General features: G+C 46.9%; 2 protein-coding genes across 5 annotated transcripts in view; one reads left to right on the forward strand and one right to left on the reverse strand.

The window, feature by feature from the left end:
• The window catches only part of LOC124525068 (GTPase IMAP family member 7-like), a 190,168-nt gene that overhangs the window by 39,042 nt on the left and 130,841 nt on the right, over positions 1-20,285 (forward strand). Inside the window, exon 1 of one of the 2 annotated variants that reach the window (XM_047097504.1) lies at positions 17,946-17,955. The exons of the other annotated variant lie outside the window; for it this stretch is intronic. The gene's annotated coding sequence lies outside the window, so the exon portion shown is untranslated. Of the gene's footprint in view, positions 1-17,945; positions 17,956-20,285 lie in introns of those variants that run through there. 2 annotated transcript variants of the gene reach the window in all.
• On the reverse strand, positions 7,134-12,418 carry LOC124525082 (GTPase IMAP family member 1-like). 3 transcript variants are annotated; one of them, XM_047097545.1, is made up of 4 exons: positions 12,324-12,413; positions 12,097-12,145; positions 9,479-9,527; positions 7,134-8,238 (listed from the first exon to the last, which is right to left on the reverse strand). In XM_047097545.1, exons 2-4 carry the CDS (start codon positions 12,097-12,099, stop codon positions 7,370-7,372), a joined length of 921 nt encoding a protein of 306 aa, XP_046953501.1. In that variant the 5' UTR covers positions 12,100-12,145; positions 12,324-12,413; the 3' UTR covers positions 7,134-7,369. The 3 variants fall into 3 exon arrangements, with proteins under 3 accessions (XP_046953501.1, XP_046953502.1, XP_046953503.1); XM_047097546.1 differs by having other exon boundaries at positions 11,902-12,145; XM_047097547.1 differs by lacking the exon at positions 12,097-12,145 and having other exon boundaries at positions 12,324-12,418.

Raw genomic sequence — 20,285 nt, forward strand, 5'->3', positions numbered from 1 at the left:
TACCATGCTGCCTTGATGATTACAGGTTTGTAGTAGAGGCTAAAGTCTGGGATTGTGATGCCTCCTGCTTTGGTCTTCTTCTTCAATATTACTTTGGCTATTTGGGGCCTTTTGTGGTTCCATATGAATTTTAGGATTGCTTGTTCTAGTTTCGAGAAGAATGCTGGTGCAAATTTGATTGGGATTGCATTGAATGTGTAGATAGCTTTGGATAGTATTGACATTTTGACAATATTTATTCTTCCAATCCATGAGCAGGGAATGTCTTTCCATTTCTTTGTATCTTCTTCAACTACTTTCATAAGCTTTCTATAGTTTTCAGCATCCAGATCTTTTACATCTTTGGTTAGGTTTATTCCTAGGTATTTTATGCTTCTTGGTGCAATTGTGAATGGGATCAATGTCTTTATTTGTCTTTCTGTTGCTTCATTGTTAGTGTGTAAGAATGCAACTGATTTCTGTACATTGATTTTGTATCCTGCAACTTTGCTGAATTCATGTATCAGTTCTAGCCGACTTTTGGTGGAGTCTATCGGATTTTCCACGTATAATATCATGTCATCTGCAAAAAGTGAAAGCTTGACTTCATCTTTGCCAGTTTTGATGCCTTTGATTTCCTTTTGTTGTTTGATTGCTGATGCTAGAACTTCCAACACTATGTTAAACAACAGCGGTGAGAGTGGACATCCTTGTCGTGATCCTGATCTCAATCCCTCAGAAATACAAGCAATACAAGAAATACAAGCAATACAAGCAATACAACCAATACAAACAATACAAGCAATACAAGAAACACAAGCGGTAAGATGGCGGCATAGGAGGACGCTGGCCTCATCGCGCGTCCTGCTGATCACTTAGATTCCACCTACACCTGCCTAAATAACCCAGAAAACCGCCAGAGGATTAGCAGAACGGAGTCTCCAGAGGCAAGTGCAGACGAGAGGCCCACGGAAGAGGGTAGGAAGGGCGGCGAGGCGGTGCGCGCTCCAGGGACTGGCGGGAGGGAGCCAGGGCGGAGGGGCAGCCTGCCGGCCAAGCAGAGCCCCCGAGTCTGGCTGGCAAAAGCATAGGGGCCGGACAGACTGTGTTCCGACAGCAAGCGCATCTTAGCGTCTGGGAGGTCATAAGTTAACAGCTCTGCTCGGAAAGCGGGAAGGCTGGAGGACAAAGGGAGGGAGAGCTGCTGAGCCCCCAGACAGATGACAGAGCTCAGTTTGGTGGGGAACAAAGGCGCTCGCCAGCGCCATCTCCCTCGCCCATCCCCCAGCCAAAATCCCAAAGGGAACCAGTTCCTGCCAGGGAACTTGCTCGCTCCGCGCAAACACCCAACTCTGTGCTTCTCGGAGCCAAACCTCCGGCAGCAGATCTGACTCCCTCGCGCTGCCACAGGGCCTCTCCTGAAGTGGATCACCTAAGGAGAGGCGAGCTAAGCCTGCCCCTCCTGGCCCTGTGCACCTTGCCTACCCACCCCAGGTAATACGACAGATCCCCAGCACCACAAGCCTGGCAGTGTGCAAGTAGCCCAGAAGGGCCACACCACCCACAGTGAATCCTGCCCCTAGGAGAGGGGACAAGAAGGCACACACCAGTTTGACTGTGGCCCCAGTGGTGGGCTGGGGGCAGACATCAGGTCTGACTGCGGCCCCGCCCACCAACTCCAGTTATATACCACAGCACAGGGGAAGTGCCCTGCAGGTCCGCACCACTCCAGGGACTATCCAAAATGACCAAACGGAAGAATTCCCCTCAGAAGAATCTCCAGGAAATAACAACAGCTAATGAACTGATCAAAAAGGATTTAAATAATATAACAGAAAGTGAATTTAGAATAATAGTCATAAAATTAATCGCTGGGCTTGAAAACAGTATAGAGGACAGCAGAGAATCTCTTGCTACAGAGATCAAGGGACTAAGGAACAGTCACGAGGAGCTGAAAAACGCTTTAAACGAAATGCAAAACAAAATGGAAACCACGACGGCTCGGATTGAAGAGGCAGAGGAGAGAATAGGTGAACTAGAAGATAAAGTTATGGAAAAAGAGGAAGCTGAGAAAAAGAGAGATAAAAAAAATCCAGGAGTATGAGGGGAAAATTAGAGAACTAAGTGATACACTAAAAAGAAATAATATATGCATAATTGGTATCCCAGAGGAGGAAGAGAGAGGGAAAGGTGCTGAAGGGGTACTTGAAGAAATTATAGCTGAGAACTTCCCTGAACTGGGGAAGGAAAAAGGCATTGAAATCCAAGAGGCAGAGAGAACTCCCTTCAGACGTAACTTGAATTGATCTTCTGCATGACCTATCATAGTCAAACTGGCAAAATACAAGGATAAAGAGAAAATTCTGAAAGCAGCAAGGGATAAACGTGCCCTCACATATAAAGGGAGACCTGTAAGACTCGTGACTGATCTCTCTTTTGAAACTTGGCAGGCCAGAAAGGATTGGCACGAGATCTTCAGTGTGCTAAACAGAAAAAAAATATGCAGGCGAGAATCCTTTATCCAGCAAGTCTGTCATTTAGAATAGAAGGAGAGATAAAGGTCTTCCCAAACAAACAAAAACTGAGGGAATTTGTCACCACTAAACCAGCCCTACAAGAGATCCTAAGGGGGATCCTGCAAGACAAAGTACCAGAGACATCACTACAAGCATAAAACATACAGACATCACAATGACTCTAAACCCATATCTTTCTATAATAACACTGAATGTAAATGGATTAAATGTGCCAACCAAAAGACATAGGGTATCAGAATGGATAAAAAAACAAGACCCATCTATTTGCTGTCTACAAGAGACTCATTTTAGATCTGAGGACACCTTTAGATTGAGAGTGAGGGGATGGAGAACTATTTATCATGCTACTGGAAGTCAAAAGAAAGCTGGAGTAGCCATACTTATATCAGACAAACTAGACTTTAAAATAAAGGCTGTAACAAGAGATGAAGAAGGGCATTATATAATAATTGCAGGGTCTATCCATCAGGAAGAGCTAACAATTATAAATGTCTATGCGCCGAATACCGGAGCCCCCAAATATATAAAACAATTACTCACAAACAGAAGCAACCTTATTGATAAGAATGTGGTAATTGCAGGGGACTTTAACACTCCACTTACAGAAATGGATACATCATCTAGACACAAGGTCAATAAAGAAACAAGGGCCCTGAATGATACATTGGATCAGATGGACTTGACAGATATATTTAGAACTCTGCATCCCAAAGCAACAGAATATGCTTTCTTCTCGAGTGCACATGGAACATTCTCCAAGGTAGATCACATACTGGGTCACAAAACAGCCCTTCATAAGTATACAAGAATTGAAATCATACCATGCATACTTTCAGACCACAATGCTATGAAGCTTGAAATCAACCACAGGAAACAGTCTGGAAAACCTCCAAAAGCATGGAGGTTAAAGAACACCCTACTAAAGAATGAATGGGTCAACCAGGCAACTAGAGAAGAAATTAAAAAATATATGGAAACAAACGAAAATGAAAATACAACAATCCAAACGCTTTGGGATGCAGCGAAGGCAGTCCTGAGAGGAAAATACATCGCAATCCAGGCCTATCTCAAGAAACAAGAAAAATCCCAAATACAAAATCTAACAGCACACCTAAAGGAACTAGAAGCAGAACAGCAAAGGCAGCCTAAACCCAGCAGAAGAGAAATAACAAAGATCAGAGCAGAAATAAACAATATAGGATCTAAAAAAAACGGTAGAGCAGATCAACGAAACCAAGAGTTGGTTTTTTGAAAAAATAAACAAAATTGACAAACCTCTAGCCAGGCTTCTCAAAAAGAAAAGGGAGATGAGCCAAATAGATAAAATCATGAATGAAAATGGAATTATTACAACCGATCCCTCAGAGATACAAACAATTATCAGGGAATACTATGAAAAATTATATGCCAACAAATTGGACAATCTGGAAGAAATGGACAAATTCCTAAACACCCACACTCTTCCAAAACTCAATCAGGAGGAAAGAGAAAGCTTGAACAGACCCATAACCAGCGAAGAAATTGAATCGGTTATCAAAAATCTCCCAACAGAGCCAAAGCATAAGAGACTGTTAAAAACTGAGAACAAACTGAGGGTTGATGGGGGGTGGGAGGGAGGGGAGGGTGGGTGATGGGTATTCAGGAGGGCACCTTTTGGGATGAGCACTGGGTGTTGTATGGAAACCAATTTGACAATAAATTTCATATATTGAAAAAAAAAACCTCCCAACAAATAAGAGTCCAGGACCAGATGGCTTCCCAGGGGAGTTCTACCAGATGTTTAAAGAGAGATAATACCTATCCTTCTCAAGCTATTCCAAGAAATAGAAAGGGAAGGAAAGCTTCCAGACTCATTCTATGAAGCCAGTATTACTTTGATTCCTAAACCAGACGGAGACCCAGTAAAAAAAGAGAACTACAGGCCAATATCCCTGATGAATATGGTTGCAAAAATTCTCAATGAGATACTAGCAAATCGAATTCAACAGCATATAAAAAGAATGATTCACCATGATCAAGTGGGATTCATTCCTGGGATGCAGGGCTGGTTCAACATTCGCAAATCAATCAACGTGATACATCACATTAATAAAAAAAAAAGAGAAGAACCATATGATCCTGTCAATCCATGCAGAAAAGGCCTTTGACAAAATCCAGCACCCTTTCTTAATAGAAACCCTTGAGAAAGTCGGGATAGAAGGAACATACTTACACATCATAAAAGCCATTTATGAAAAGCCCACAGCTAACATCATCCTCAATGGGGAAAAACTGAGAGCTTTTTCCCTGAGATCAGGAACACGACAGGGATGCCCACTCTCACCGCTGTTGTTTAACATAGTATCTCAGTGTGGTTTGATCTGTATTTCCCTGATGAGGAGTGATGTTGAGCATCTTTTCATGTGCCTGCTGGCCATCTGGATGTCTTCTTTAGAGAAGTGTCTATTCATGTTTTCTGCCCATTTCTTCACTGGATTATTTGTTTTTCAGGTGTGGAGTTTGGTGAGTTCTTTATAGATTTTGGATACTAGCCCTTTGTCTCATATGTCATTTGCAAACATCGTTTCCCATTCTGTAGGTTGCCTTTTAGTTTTGTTGCTTGTTTCCTTTGCAGTGCAGAAGCTTTTTATCTTCATGAGGCCCCAAAAGTTCATTTTTGCTTTTAATTCCCTTGCCTTTGGAGATGTGTCACGTAAGAAATTGCTGCGGCTGAGATCAGAGAGGTTATTTCCTGCTTTCTCCTCTAGGGTTTTGATGGTTTCCTGTCTCACATTCCGGTCATTTATCCATTTTGAGTTTATTTTTGTGAATGGTGTAAGAAAGTGGTCTCGTTTCATTCTTCCGCATGTTGCTGTCCAGTTCTCCCAGCATCATTTGTTAAAGAGACTTTTTTTCCATTGGATATTCTTTCCTGCTTTGTCAAAGATTAGTTGGCCATACTTTTGTGGGTCCAATTCTGGAGTCTCTATTCTATTCCATTGGTCTATGTGTCTATTTTTGTGTCAATACCATGCTGTCTTGATGATTACAGGTTTGTAGTAGAGGCTAAAGTCTGGGATTGTGATGCCTCCTGCTTTGGTCTTCTTCTTCAATATTACTTTGGCTATTCAGTGTGTTTTGTGGTTCCCACAAATTTTAGGATTGCTTGTTCTAGCTTCAAGAAGAATGCTGGTGCAATTTTGATTGGGATTGCATTGAATGTGTAGATAGCCTTGGGTAGTATTGACATTTTAACAATATTTACTCTTCCAATCCATGAGCATGGAATGTTTTTCCATTTCTTTGTATCTTCTTCAATTTCCTTCATAAGCTTTCTATAGTTTTCAGCATCCAGATCTTTTACATCTTTGGTTAGGTTTATTCCTAGGTATTTTATGCTTCTTGGTGCAATTGTGAATCGGATCAGTTTGTCTTTCTGTTGCTCCATTATTGGCGTATAAGAATGCAACTGATTTCTGTACATTGATTTTGTATCCTGCGACTTTGCTGAATCCATGTATCCGTTCTAGCAGATTTTTGGTGGAATCTATCGGGTTTTCCATGTATAATATCACGTCATCTACAAAAAGTGAAAGCTTGACTTCATCTTTGCCAATTTTGATGCCTTTGATTTCTTTTTTTGTCTGATTGCGGATGCTAGGACTTCCAACACCATGGTAAACACAGTGGTGAGAGTGGACATCCCTGTCATGTGTCTGATCTCAATCCCTCAGAAATACAAGCAATTCTCAGGGAATACCATGAAAAATTATATGCCAAAAAATTGGACAACCTGGAAGAAATGGACAAATTCCTAAGCACCCACACACTTCCAAAACTCAAACAGGAAGAAATAAAAAATTTGATCAGTTATCAAAAATCTCCCAACAAATAGGAGTCCTGTACCACATGGTTTCCCTGGGGAATTCTACCAGACATTTAAAGCAGAGATAATACCTATCTTTCTCAAGCTGTTCCAAAAAATAGAAGGGGACGGAAAACTTCTAGACTCATCCTTTGAAGCCAGCATTAATTTGATTCCTAAACCAGACAGATACCCAGCAAAAAAAAAAGAAAACTACAAGCCAATATCCCTGATGAATATGGATGCAAAAATTCTCAGTAAGATACTAGCAAGTCAAATTCAACAGCATATAAAAAGAGTTATTTACCATTTTCAAGTGGGATTCATTTCTGGGCTGCAGGGCTGGTGCAACATATGCAAATCAATCAGTGTGCTACATCACATGAATAAAAGAAAAGAAAAGAACCATGTGATCCTGTCAATCAATGCAGAAAAACCATTTGACAAAATTCAGCATCCTTTCTTAAAAAAAACCCTGGAGAAAGTTGGGATAGAAGGAACATACTTAAACACCATAAAGGCCATTTATGAAAAGCCCACGACTAATATCATCCTCAATGGGGAAAAACTGAGAGCTTTCCCGTTGTTGTTTTTTTAATAGCAACTCAAGCGGACTAAGACAGTGTCTACGTTTTGATAAATGCTCACACACACACACAAATGTTTGTTTCCATTTGCCATGAATCCACTTTCTATCTAAAACACTACCAATCAATGCACTATTTTTTCAAGAAGGAAAAATACACCCAAACTACTAAAATGAATTAAGGACATTTGAAAGTTAACCATATTTATTTGAATAGTGTACATATAGTCAAAAGTGACATTTGAATGCTAAAAGTGAACTTGAGCCTTTGCAAAGTCGATACAGTGTCCAAGCCGTCCTGAGTCATTAAGACTCCCAGTCTGAAACTCCACGTTTCCTTTGAAATTGGGTTTAAGTTCCCCTCAGCGCCTTGACCCAGCCCCTTTACCTGCCAGGCTCCCCGCATTTGGAAGGGCAGCTCCTTCAATCTGGGCCTGGAGCCCCCCTCTGGAGAAGCAGCAGGACAAGTAACAGTGCGCCCCCCAGCAGCAGGAGCGCCAGCGGCCACCCCCGCCTTGCGGCCTCCACCCAGCGCCGCCCCCGCCCCCACTGCGGACCCCACCCCCGCCCCAGACCGCGGGCCGCCAGCCGCGCGGCCACCAGACGGAGCGTGTCCTCGGGACGCGCGTGGCGCCGGGCCCACGCCAGGCCGTACACGTCGTCGGTGAAGGGCGCGCCGTCGTGCTCCAGCGCCAGCCGCTCCACCAGCGCCAGCAGCTCGCCCACCTGCGCATCGCGCTCAGCGCCCGCCGCCCGGTTGTCCAGGGCGCACACGCGGCCGCCGCACTCGGCCACCAGGGCCCGCAGCGCGCGGTTGTCGGTGGCGCGCACGTAGTCGTGCAGCGAGCCCCCCTCCAGGTCCTCCCGGCGCGTGAAGACGAGCACGGCGCGCGCCAGGACGCCGGCCCCGAACAGCTCGCGGACGCCGCGCGCCGCCTCCTCGTCCTGGGCGGTGAAGCGGCCCAGCTGCGTGACCAGCAGCAGCGCGTGCGGCCCGGGCGCCGAGAGCAGGTAGCAGCTGGCCCGCTCGGTGCAGTCCGGGTCCGCGTGCCGGCCTTGGGCGGTGAAGAGGTCGGGGGTGTCGGTGACCTCCACGCGCCACCCGGCCCAGCTGCGGCTCCCCAGGGCGCAGCTTCTGGTCACCGGGGTGGCCGCGAGCCTGGACGGGAAGAGCCTGTGGCCCAGGATGCTGTTGCCCGTGGCGCTCTTGCCCACTCCGGTCCTGCCGGCCAGGATGAGCCTGAGCCTGCGCTCCTGCGCCTGCGGCTGCTGGTCGTCCGGGTCCTGGGAACCTGTGAGGACAGAGTAGGCGTGGGCCGCCAGCCTGAAAGCGCGCGTCCCGCTCCACCGGGGCTCCGGGCTGCCTCCTGAACGGAGGAGGGCACCGACGCCTCCCGCTTCCGCTTGTCCAACCAGGCCTTTCCCAGGCGCTCTGGTTAGAGCTTGTGCGACTCCGGGGGCATCTTTAGCCACCTTTCTTCCATCTTTGGCTCCAGTGCGTGCACCTGCCCCCCAGTCCATGCTCCTGCACCGGGTGCACACTGCTCTGGAGGGTCCCCCTCGACGGTCGCAGGCCATGACTTCAGCTGACATTGCCTCTGGTCGTCCGCACCGTGCAGAGCTGCTCCGTGCTGGACGACTTCCCAGGCCTCTGCCAGACTTCTCCCAGGGCCATCCCAGCGAGGAGATGCGGGAGGGCACAGAAGGCCTGGGAGTGAAGGGCTGTCTGGAGTCCCAGACACCCCGGGTTGGAATCACAGCCCCGCATGTGCCAGCTGTGGAACCCTGGGCAAGTTTAGTCTAAGCGTTCAACGTCTTCTGCATAATGGGAGGGGTGACAGACAGTTGTGTCTCCCAGGGTTGCTCAGAGTATTCGGTGACAGGATCTCTTTGCTTCTTCCCTTCCTCCACTTCCCCTCCTCCTCCCTCTTCTCTCTAGGAAACCTGCTTCCAGTAAGACACAGTTAACCCTCCATCCTTGTTCACAGACACAGTCTACCTGGTAAACCGTGTTCCCTCTAGTCCATGATCTCAACCCTCCACATCTTCTGTGGGGATCGGAGTAGATATATTATCCTCATTGTACCCTTTGGGACCCAAGGCACAGGCTAGTCAAGGCACTTAATATCCTACAGTAGGGCAGGGGCAGAGGTCCAGCAAAAATGCAAAGCTGGGGCTCTAGCTGTTTCACCCCAGCATGGGGACATGTCTGGGATTTGTCTCTGTTCAGTCTTTTTTTTTTTTTTTTAATGTTTATTTATTTTTGAAAGAGACAGAGAATGCGAGTGGGTTGGGACAGAGAGAGAGGGAGACGAATCTGAAACAGGCTCTAGGCTCTGAACTGTCAGCACAGAGCCCAACGTGGGGCTCGAACTCACGAGCTGCGAGATCATGACCTGAGCTGAAGTCAGACGCTCAACCGACTGAGCCACCCAGGTGCCCCAATGTCTCTGTTCAGTCTTGAGTTAGCCCATGGCCTTGGGACCCAGAGCTGACGCCTAGGGGCAAGTACACACTGAGATCAGTTCTTACCATAGGCATTTTTTTCATCCCTGGCCATCTTGCGTCCTCCCATGCCCACCTGAAAGAGTTCCAAACACAACCTGTTAGTTCCTTCATTCCGTCAATCATTCATTCGTTTATCGAATAGGTATAACTACCTAAGGTGGCTCAGGCAAGGTCCAAAGAGCTGGTGACATCCCAATGAAAGGTCATGCTTCCTGCCCTCCTCTGAACATCAGAATTTGGGGAAGAACCCTGGAAGGACCTGGTTGGTATTGGAACCAAACCGTGCGATCCTTTGGTGAGCCTCATTAGTCCTTTCAGGGACCCTGAATGCAAATGACAGAATGATGGTGATAACCCGTCCTGTGTGTCAGTGAGTGAGCCTTAGCTGAGAATTTCCCAGGTAATTTATGTCAGTGGCATTAACTGTAGGCACAAAGTTTTCCCAGAAGATTCCACAGCCAGGGGAGACTTTGGAAAACCGTGAGAATCAGAAATTCTGCTCAGTGACATAGGGAACCACCTTAGGGTGGTTGGCCGGGGATGGGCCGAGGGGGGGTTGGGGGGGGCGGGGGACAAGAAGAGAGTTTGCAGTTTGCTTTTGAAAATTGGGAAAGATACCTATCTCCCATGCTGATGTGAAGAAACTGTGATCTACTCTCCGAAGACCAAAGAATTTGGCTTGTGTCATTTGTGTAAATATGACCTGTGTGCTGGAGAGATGGGACACTCCCTTCCGGCTCCTGGTGTTCTTGCCCCGAATCTGAGGCCTCTCAAACTAAGCGATGACCCCAAGTCCGGCAGGATTTACTACAGATAGCCACTGACTGATGGAGTCTGCTTGATCTCACAAGGACCCGGTCACAAGGGCGCAGCTCTGCTCTGTCTGCTTCGCCAGCCCTGTGTCCCAATCACGCACCTTCTGGGTCAGCTGCTCTGCAGAGGACAGGTTTCAGGGCCTTTCCAGCCCACCTGTGCGCTCACCCCCATGACCACTCCTTCTCTCCCACATTTCTGTCTGAGTCCTGTCTGTGCTCTGCCATCCATTTCAAATGCTACCTCTTCATGGCAACACCTGGCTACTGCCGTGTCCCATGGGCAACACACAAGGACAAGCAAAGGGAAGGGTTGATTGATAACTTGTCTCTGTCCCGTTAGATGACAGTTTGTCTTCTGCGTAACACCCCTTTCGGCTCCCCAAAGCCCTTGGTAAAGTTGATCCCACAGGCCTCAGGTAAGTAGTGATCTTGTGTGTAAAAATTAGCAAACTCCCGTAACTGACTGCACAGCAGAACTGAAGAAACAGCCGGAAGATTCAGTGCAAAGAACAAGAATTTAGCTAAAGCAAGAAGTCCTTATCGATGATGAAAATGACCAAGTGTGCTCTAGGAAATCCACTGGCCTCCTGGCCTTTATGGGATTTCTCAAAGGTTTGCGGTGGTTTGGGATGGGATTTGAAAAATTCTTCCAGAGTTTCTGAGAGCTGACATCTGGGGTTTAGAGGCTTGGAGTCATTGACTGATGTAGAACATGGAGACTCATAGCATCTTAAATGCAATTGGATATTATGTAGTCCCCTGCTTCCTGAACCTGCTGTCTTTTGGAGGTATCTATGGGAGTCTTTAAAATATATATTTGACATTTTGTTTCATAGATCTGTACTTTAATAAGAAAAAAGGGGGTGCCTTTGTGGCTCAGTCTGTTAAGTGTCTGACTCTTAATTTTGGTTCAGCTCATGATCTCATGGTTTGTGGGTTTGAGTCTCTCATCAGGCTCTGTGCTGATAGCACAGAGCCTGCTTCAGATTCTCTCTCCTTCTTCTTCATGTGTGCCTCCCCTGCTCACATGTCTGTCTAAAAAATAAACAAACAAACAAATAAATAATAAATAAACGTTAAAAAAACGGTATCTCTCACCCCTCCTCCTGAGGGATTTCTTGTTTTTTTTTTAATTTTTTACTGTTTCCTTATTTTTTTGAGGGACGGTGAGACAGAGCATGAGCAGGGAAGGGTCAGAGAGAGAGAGGGAGACGAAGAATCCAAAGTAGGCCCCAGGCACTGAACTGACAGCACAGAATCCATCCCAGGGCTCAAAGCTTAATGGACCAAGCCACCGAGGCACCCTCCCCAACCCTCTGAGTGATTCTAATGCATTGGGTCCCTGCTGTGAGTTTGCGAGCCATTCATCCTGTCCAAGCCCTTCATGTATAGCCAGTGTGTGGGGATAAAGAGGGCTCCATCCCACAGAGCCTGGGCAGCTTGGGTGGGGGACGGGATGTGCAAGGACACACAAGCACGTGTACTGCAGAGGTCTGAAGACCATGTTCATAACTGTTGCTGGCTCCTGCAAGTCCCTGGGGGTGCACAGGGCTGAGGAGGTGGAGGGTGTGAGTGGGGTTCGGCTCACAGACACGATTTCCACTCTGCGATGTGTTCTGAGGTTAAACTCACTTGTTTGTCCTCAGAAATGTCTCTCTCCTTGGCTGCACATGCCCTCAGAGGGAGTGTCTGCAGCTTTCTCCAGCGTGCTCCGCCCTGACAGTGCTTCTAGCAAACACCTTTCTGACCAGGCGAGGAGCAGGGCAGGACGAAATATGTAGTCCCAAGTAAAAGTGTGCGCACTCCAGGGCTGGAGAAGATGCTTACCATTTCTTCTTCCCTTGCTTGTTCTGAAACTCAGAGCTCCCTGAAAAGCCTGCAAGGGTGAAGTTATTCTTTCTAGATCCTGCTCCCCTTCCTGGGAGGTAGTAGAATGCAGGCGCCCACTCAGTGAGCTGCAACCAGGCCCTGAATTTCTTAGAGCCCCCCTACGCCCCCAATTCCTCCACTCCCCCCTGCCCCAGGTGGCTCCCTTCCTCCCCGTGTGTGCTCACCTTCCAGCAGAAGTGGTGACAGGCTCTGCTGTTGGCTGCAGAAACCCGCGACCTGGTGCTGTGCCTTGGGTTGTGAGTACAGAGGCTGTTCCTGCCAGCACAGCACAGGGAGGAAGTCTCAGAGCCCAGGGAGGAAGGGCCCAGTGGTGCCGATTTAAAGGGACAGGACATGGGCCAGGTGGGCCAGCAAGTGGTGCCTTTGTGTTGTTTCCACTGCACAACCCACCTGTGCTGCTGGGACTGTGCTGATCCTTTCCGAAGGTCGTTGTGGCACCACATCTTGTTCCCGGGAGGAGCTGTAACCTCAGTGAAGGGCAGTTTAGACTTCTGAGGCCTGTTCTCAGTTTTGGCCTCTGCCCACTACTCTTATCTCCAGTTGCCTTTTGCTTTTTGGGTGTTTTCCTAGAAAATGGCCTCTTGAGAATCTCCTTCCCCAGGAATCAAGGAGGAATCCTTGACTGGACATCAGCGTGGACAGGGCCACCAATGTGGTCCTATCTGCCAGTCTCCTCATTCCTAAAGAAAAAGAGGTCTTTTGAGCTATTAAAGATCAGACAGCAGGAAGAGGATGGAATTTTCATAGGAGACTTAGTTCAGCCTCAAGTTGGTATCTCCGACCCAAGTGTCTGTTTCTCCTCTCAGGAGGTCATGAGAGAGGAAAATAGCCGTGAGTAAAATAGCCAGACAATTGTGGAGAGAAGGCTACAACAGCGAATGGTGCTATGTGCCCTGGACCTGGTTTGTTCTGGAATCATCTCTGCGAGCTTGCCTAACTCACTTACAGTTTCTGGAGTCAACTCTCCCCGTGTGTAGTGAGGGCTTTCAGTTAACCCGAAGCTAATGCTCTGGGGCCTGATTTTTAGCCAGTCTTGCCAGTTCATTCTCTCTAGTGAAGATACCTCACCCATGGCCCTCCACCTTATCCCCCCCCCACATGCTATCCAGCTTTATTGAGATATAATTGAAATGTAACACTGTAATTTTAAAGGGTGCAATGTGTTGATTTGATACACTCCATATTGCAAAATAATTGCCACCACAGTATTATTAGCTAACACCTGCATCACATCACATATTTACCATTACTCGTTTTGAGCGAGAACATTTAAGATCATCTACTCTCCTGTAACTCTTAAGGTATGATACAGTGGTATGAGCTATAGTCACTCTGCTGCACGTTAGATCCCCACAACTTAATCATCTTATAACTGGAACTTTGTACTCTTTGACCAATGTCTCCCCATCCCCCCATCCCCCAGCCCCTTGTCACCACTGTTCTACTCTCCATTTCTATCAGTTTGGCTTTTTAAAATTCCAATAAAATGATATCATACAGTGTGTGTTTTTCTCTGTTCGACCTGTTTCGCTTACGATAATGCCCTCAAGTTTGACCCTGTTGTTGCAAATGACAAGATGTTCCTCTTTCTTTTCACAGAACAATATATATATACCCATAGATGGAGGCTTAGGTTGCTTCGACATCTTGGCTATTGTGAGCAATGCTGTAGGGAGCTTGTGAGTACAGATCTTTCTTTGAGATCTTGCTTGCATTTCTTCTGGATAAATACCCAGAAGTGGGATTGCTGGATCAAATGTAATTCTACCTATAATTTTTGGAGGACCGTCCATACTGTTTTCCACAGTGGCTGCACCAATTTGCGTCCCATGCACAGAGCACAAGGTTTCCCTTTTCTCCACATCCTCCCTAATACTTGTTACCTCTTGTCTTCTTGAGGATAGCCATTCTCACAGGTGTGAGGGGAAACCTCATTGTGGTTTTGATTTGCGTTTCCCCTGATGATGGTGATACTGAGCACATCTTCATGCACCTATGTGCCACCTGGATGTCCTCTTTGGGAAAATGCCTGTTTAGTTCCTCTGTCCTTTTTAAATAAATTGCTCGGGTGTTGCTATTAATTATATGAGTTCTGTATGTATGTTGGGTATTAACCCTTTATCAAATATACGATTTGCAAATACTTTCTCCCATTTAAATTTTTTTTTCAACGTTTATTTATTTTTGGGACAGAGAGAGACAGAGCATGAACGGGGGAGGGGCAGAGAGAGAGGGAGACACAGAATCGGAAACGGGCTCCAGGCTCCGAGCCATCAGCCCAGAGCCCGACGCGGGGCTCGAACTCACGGACCGCGAGATCGTGACCTGGCTGAAGTCGGACGCTTAACCGACTGCGCCACCCAGGCGCCCCTACTTTCTCCCATTTAATCGGGTGCCTTTTTGTATTGTTGATGGTTTCCTTTGCCAGGCAGAAGCTTATTAGTTGGATGTAATCTCACTTGTTCATTTTATCTGTCCCTGCCTTTGCTTTTGTGGTCAAATCCAAAAAATTATTGCCAAGACTGATGTAAAGGAGCTTACCCCCTGTTATACTCTAGGATTTCAAGTCTCTGAGATTTATTGAGGCTCATTTTATGGCCTATTGGTCATATTTAGGAGAACGTTCTCTGTGTACCTGAACAGAATGCATAATCTACTTCGTTGGGTAAAGTGCTCTAGTGTTAGGTCTAGTTGGTTTATCTGTGGGTCACATCTCTTTCTGTTTTGCCCTTCTGATTAGCTGTGGTACGCGTTGGTCAACATGGACATTGAGGTCTACAGCTTGTTGTTGAAGTGTCTATTTCTCCTTGACGCCTGTTATTTTTTGCTTCCTGTGTTTTGGGGCTCAATTGTGAAGTTCATGTGTGTTTATAATTATTACATCTTCAAATTCACTGAATCTTTGTTCTAGCCATTCAAATCTATCGTTGAGCTCCACTAGTAAAATTTTCATTTCAGTCATACTTTTCCGCTGCAGAATTTCTATTTTGTTGTTTAAAACAGCGATTTCTGTATTCTTATGGACACACAGACAGCAGCAAATCAAGGCCTAGAAAGGCAGAAAGGGAATAGTACCCAGAGCCACTAGACCATGTTCCCTAAAATACCCAGTTTTTAACAAGAACTGTAAGATGTACAACGAAACAGGAAGGTGTGACCCATATACTGGAAAATCTGAGGCCACAGGAATTGCCTGGCAGAGGCCCTGGATGTTGGATTCAGAGACAGGGCTTCCAAAGAGCAGTTCTAAGCATGTTGAAAGAACTGAAGGAAATCAGTATGAAAACTCCCCCCACTGGTACCATACTTGATGAAAGGCTGAGAGCTTGGCCCCTGTGATCAGAGATAAGACAAGGATATCTGCTCTGGTTGCTTCAATGCAACTTTGTGCAGGGGGTTTGCGTGTTTGGCTGGACTCTCCTGGTGAAGTCCGCTTCCCCTGCAGGGTGAAACCTCTGGTGTCTCTCCTCAGAGGGTGCAGCCTGGGCCTGCACAGTCCCAGGAGGTGACAGTTGTCTTAGCCCCAGTGTGTGTGTCTTTCCCTAACCACTCTGTCTGTCTGTACTATACCCAGTGGTTAAACCTACTGACCACCAGCTGATTCTTCCCAAGATACTGTTCTCTTGCTGGGAGGCTTAGGGGACAGGGAGCCCCAGCTTCTTGGCCACACTTCCCAGAAGGCAGTTTCCTTCCAGAGGAGGTGAGTGTGTGTTGGAAGGGAGGAAGCATCTTATGGTAAACGTCACAGACTCACTGTTCTTACTAGTATTTAGTAGATTTTTTTTTTGAAATAGGTCTTTCTTCATTTGCTGAATGATCTTAGAACAACATTAAGAGACTTTAATATATTTTTAAAAATATATACGTTGCACCACTTATGGCTGTCCCACCAGTACTAGGTCTGTAGGGTTCCTCCAGGGCATATGGAAGCCTGTCCTAGTTTTGGGTCAAACTCTGGCCACAGGCCAACTCCCCTCTTCTTCCTTCCTGCTGGCTGCCTGGAGTTTGCCTCATTTTGTCTTCCCCTTCAGGTGTCTTAGTACAGTTAAATGAAACACCGTCAAAAGGGAGCCAGGCAGCAGTTAACACCGTCTTACAGACAGCTGTCTTTATACGGAGTCCCGCTGTCCTACTAACTGCAGATATGGTGAACTTGCAGAGGGTGAGAGAGACGCTGGCCTCTCCCTGTATTTCCAAAGAGTCGTTTTATTCTTTCACAGCTTGGACATGTGTCATTTCAGTGCAACTTTCACGTTCTATATCTTCCTGATAAATAAATAATAGTCAAAATAATAAGGCTGCTCGGCTGTTTGTTAGCTATTTATGTTTTGAGTGAAAATTTTTTAAAACTTGGGGGAACCTGGGGGGCTCATTTGGTTGAACATCCAACTCATGGTTTCACCTCAGAACGATGATCTCACGGTTCTTGAATCAAGCCCTGTGTTGGGCTCTGTGCTGGCAGGGAGTGTGCTTGGGATCCTCTGTCTTCCTCTTTATCTAGCCTTCCCCTCCTCATTCTCTCTCTCTCTCAAAATTAACGAATAAACTTTCATCAATCAATCAATCAATCATTCAATGAACAAACAACCAGTAGAAAAATTGGTCAAAATTTTGGAAGATAGCAGCATCCATGTGCACCTGTTCTAATAAAGAGCAGAACTGACTTGTTCAGCCCACATCAGGGTCAAAAGATCTAGCTGCTGTGCTTGCTTTGACCGGGCCCTGGTTGGAGATTCCCAGGAAGACGTCCACCTCATCCTCAGGCCAGCACCAGCCTGGGGAGAGATGGAAAAAGTATCCTGTGCAGAGGCCAGTGAGATCTCCATGGTGGGGTTCCTCCTTGGCCCCGCCTTCCTGCCCCAGTCCCTTTTGAGCACAACAGCAGCCACAAATGAGAAGACATGAACCTGTGACCTTGCCTTTGTGGCCTGATGAGGAAGACAGACTCGGGAGAGGTGAGGCAGGAAATTGCTGGGGCTGAAGTAAGATGTATGTTTTTCTGTGCATGAGTGAATTTACGAGAAATCACCCTGTTGCCCGTTTCTTGAAAATGCAAGGGACTGTGGGAAACAATAACAGAAAAAACCGTGCTGTGATATGGTGCCATAAATATAACAGTCTTTCCTTTATCCCTCGTTAAAGATTTACTTACTGTGTTTATCATTTGTAATAAAACACTCGAGACACTCCACATAGATGTGAGTGAAGCAATAAAAGATGTCAAGTTGAAACCAAAAGAAAGAAACGAAGGTAACAGCAGAAACTGTGCCAACTTTGTTGTAAATCCCAGAGAGGGCAGATCACTGAAGGCTGTCGGCTGGTCCTGGCAGCCTGTGAGTTCTTTCCCTGACCCCCATTCTCCCAAGCTGCCTCTTCCACCGTTGGTACCGAGGAATGGCTAAGAATCCAGGGGCCATCCAAGCAAAGGCTGTGGGGTTTGGAGGCGTGGGACTGGAAAGTCTAGGCGGATGAGTGAGGAAGGATGCTGTGTGTGTGGAGAGTAGCAGAGAACTCGGGGTGAAACATGCCTGTGCCTTTGCTTCTTGTGTTCATGGCTGTCGGTGCTGGCTGGTAAATAAAGGTGATGTCCATAACCATCTGTAAGTGTCCATTACTCTGATGGCCCTTGGGACATCAAAGCCCTGGGGAAAGAAGGCCCATACTCATATTCACACCTGGGTCCTCCAGCCAGGAGTCTTGGGACTGGGCCCTCCTCAGGGTCTCCCTTTGGGGGCCACAGGGCCCTGTTCCACCTGGAGATTTATACCTACAGCCAACCAACACCTGAGAAGTTGTGTGGGTACGTGAGCCCAGGCTCGTGAATCATGCGGGGGGGAGTGTCTTGGAATTCGTCCTCATTGGGAGAGGCCCAGATAGTCTCCCATGATGCTGTTGTGTAGGAGGCATTGAATTGAGACATTCTAGGACTTCTTATCCATAAAGATACTGGGGCACATGGGGATTGTGGGTTTTTGGGGTCTGTTTGTGTTTGGGTTTTCTCCAAGCCATAGACCTTGATCGTGGCAGAATCAGGCCCACAAACTTTTCCACTGACTGATTTTCATATATTAAGGAGACATTTTTGCTGATTAAGAGAAAATAGTCCTTTTGTGCAGTGTTGGTATTCTGTAAGAGTGAGGGATTGATTGTTGCTGCTGGGACTGGGGCCTGCTTTTAGCTCTGACCCAGCTCATGGCGCTCTGACAGTCTGCCTGTTTGCCTTCAGAGTTCAGGAGGCCTTAACCACACTCCCAAGTCTTAAATTTGTGTGTGTCTCTTTTATAGAAACAATTGTTAGTTTTTGTTTTGGTGTTGTATATTTGTTTCCAAAAAGAAAAGTCTTCAGAGGGCTGAAATCTAAATTCTGAGAAAGCCCAAAGCTCTCTCTCATCAGGGAGACCCGGGGTCTATTTGGGCCAGAAATGTGGTGGGAATGAGGAAGAGTGTAGTCTAGAAGACTTGCCCGCTCACACTGTGCCACAGAAGGGGAGCCCTTTGGGTTTCTCAGAGGATGGGACAAGAACACAGGCAGGGGCAAGGTGGAGGGGACATACTGGATGGCTAGCACTGCCCAACAGGTCATCCAAACTGCAGTTGAAACAGCTGAGCCATGGATTGTGTGGTAGCTCCTGGAGTCCAAAGTCAAGATGCCAGCAGAGGCGTGTGCTCTCTGAAGCCTTGAGGGGAGGACCTTGCTTGCTTCTTCCTGGGCTCTGCTGGCAGCTGGCCATCTTGGTGCTCCTTGGCTGGCAGATAGGCAACCACTCTCCTTCCTCACGCATTTCATTAGAAGTAGCAAGGAGAAACCAGACCGCATCTTAAACACTGTTCTCCGAATTCTCCTCAGCTAAATATTCAAGTTCCTCACTTACATGGTCTACTCTCCACCCAGCAGCCCACCTCAGTTTAGCCTGCCTCCCAGCCCCCTGCCCCCTGCCATTTTAGAGCCAGTGCCATCGTCCCTCCAATGTCCAGCAGCATGGTCCCCACCTCTCTCTGGGACCTCACCAGAAAGTAACCTGGATATTCATCCTACCACCGACATCCTCTTAGGCCTTTGTTTTTTTTTTGTTTTTTTTTTAATTTTTTTTCAACGTTTATTTATTTTTGCGACAGAGAGAGACAGAGCATGAACGGGGGAGGGGCAGAGAGAGAGGGAGACACAGAATCGGAAACAGGCTCCAGGCTCTGAGCCATCCGCCCAGAGCCCGACGCGGGGCTCGAACTCACGGACCGCGAGATCGTGACCTGGCTGAAGTCGGACGCCTAACCGACTGCGCCACCCAGGCGCCCCAGGCCTTTGTTTTTATCACATACCTCAGAATTCTTCGAGCCTCCATGCATTACTCAATTTCAAAACGACTCGTACATTTTAAGTAATTACCAGAGCAGGACTCTATTTCTTGGCCTTAAAATCTATATTAGTTCCCCCAGGGGCTGCTGTAACAAATGACCACAAACTGTTGCTTAAAAAGCAGAAACTTACTGTCTCATTGTTATGGCTACTGTCTCACTGGCACAGGCTACAAGTGCCAAACCGAGACGTTCCCAGGGCCATACTCTCCATGAAGTCTCTGGGGAAGGATCCTTCTTTGCTGCGTCTTAGCTTCTGGTGCTGGCTGGCCAGCTTTGTTCTTTGCCTTCTGGGTGCTTCACTCCAATCTCTGCCTCTTCTGTCACATGGTGTTCTCTGTGTGTATCTGTGTGTAAACTTCCCTCACTGTGAATGAAACGATTCCAGGCATTGGAGTAGGGCTCAACCTTAACTTCATGACATGACATCACAGAGACCGTGCTCCAGAGAAGGTCACATTCTCAGGTACCAGGAGTTAGGACTTCTTTAGAGGGACACAATTCACCCTACGATATGGTAAGAGAGGGACAGTGTGTGCAGTGTGAGGGTACAGTACCCCTGATTTCTTCCTCTCCAGTCCTAGTTGCAGTTACCAGGTTAAGCCCATTGGGATAGTTTTCTTAGGTCTCTGCTTCTTGGAAATCTTCTACTGCCTAGGGCTTAGAATCCACATTCCTTGGCCTGGTATTTAACAGTCATTATTATTTTTTTTTATATATATGAAATTTATTGACAAATTGGTTTCCATACAACACCCAGTGCTCATCCCAAA

The sequence above is a fragment of the Lynx rufus genome, unplaced genomic scaffold, assembly GCF_022079265.1.
Source record: "Lynx rufus isolate CCGP_SWC_20201006 ecotype Redwood Valley unplaced genomic scaffold, mLynRuf1.p SCAF_4, whole genome shotgun sequence".
NCBI classification, from domain to species: domain Eukaryota; kingdom Metazoa; phylum Chordata; class Mammalia; order Carnivora; family Felidae; genus Lynx; species Lynx rufus.

Coding starts and splice junctions, on each gene's coding strand:
- LOC124525082 (XM_047097545.1), bottom strand. Junction 8,239..9,478: donor GGATGAAAAAAATGCCTATG/GTAAGAACTGAT, acceptor CTGTCCTCACAG/GTTCCCAGGACCCGGACGAC.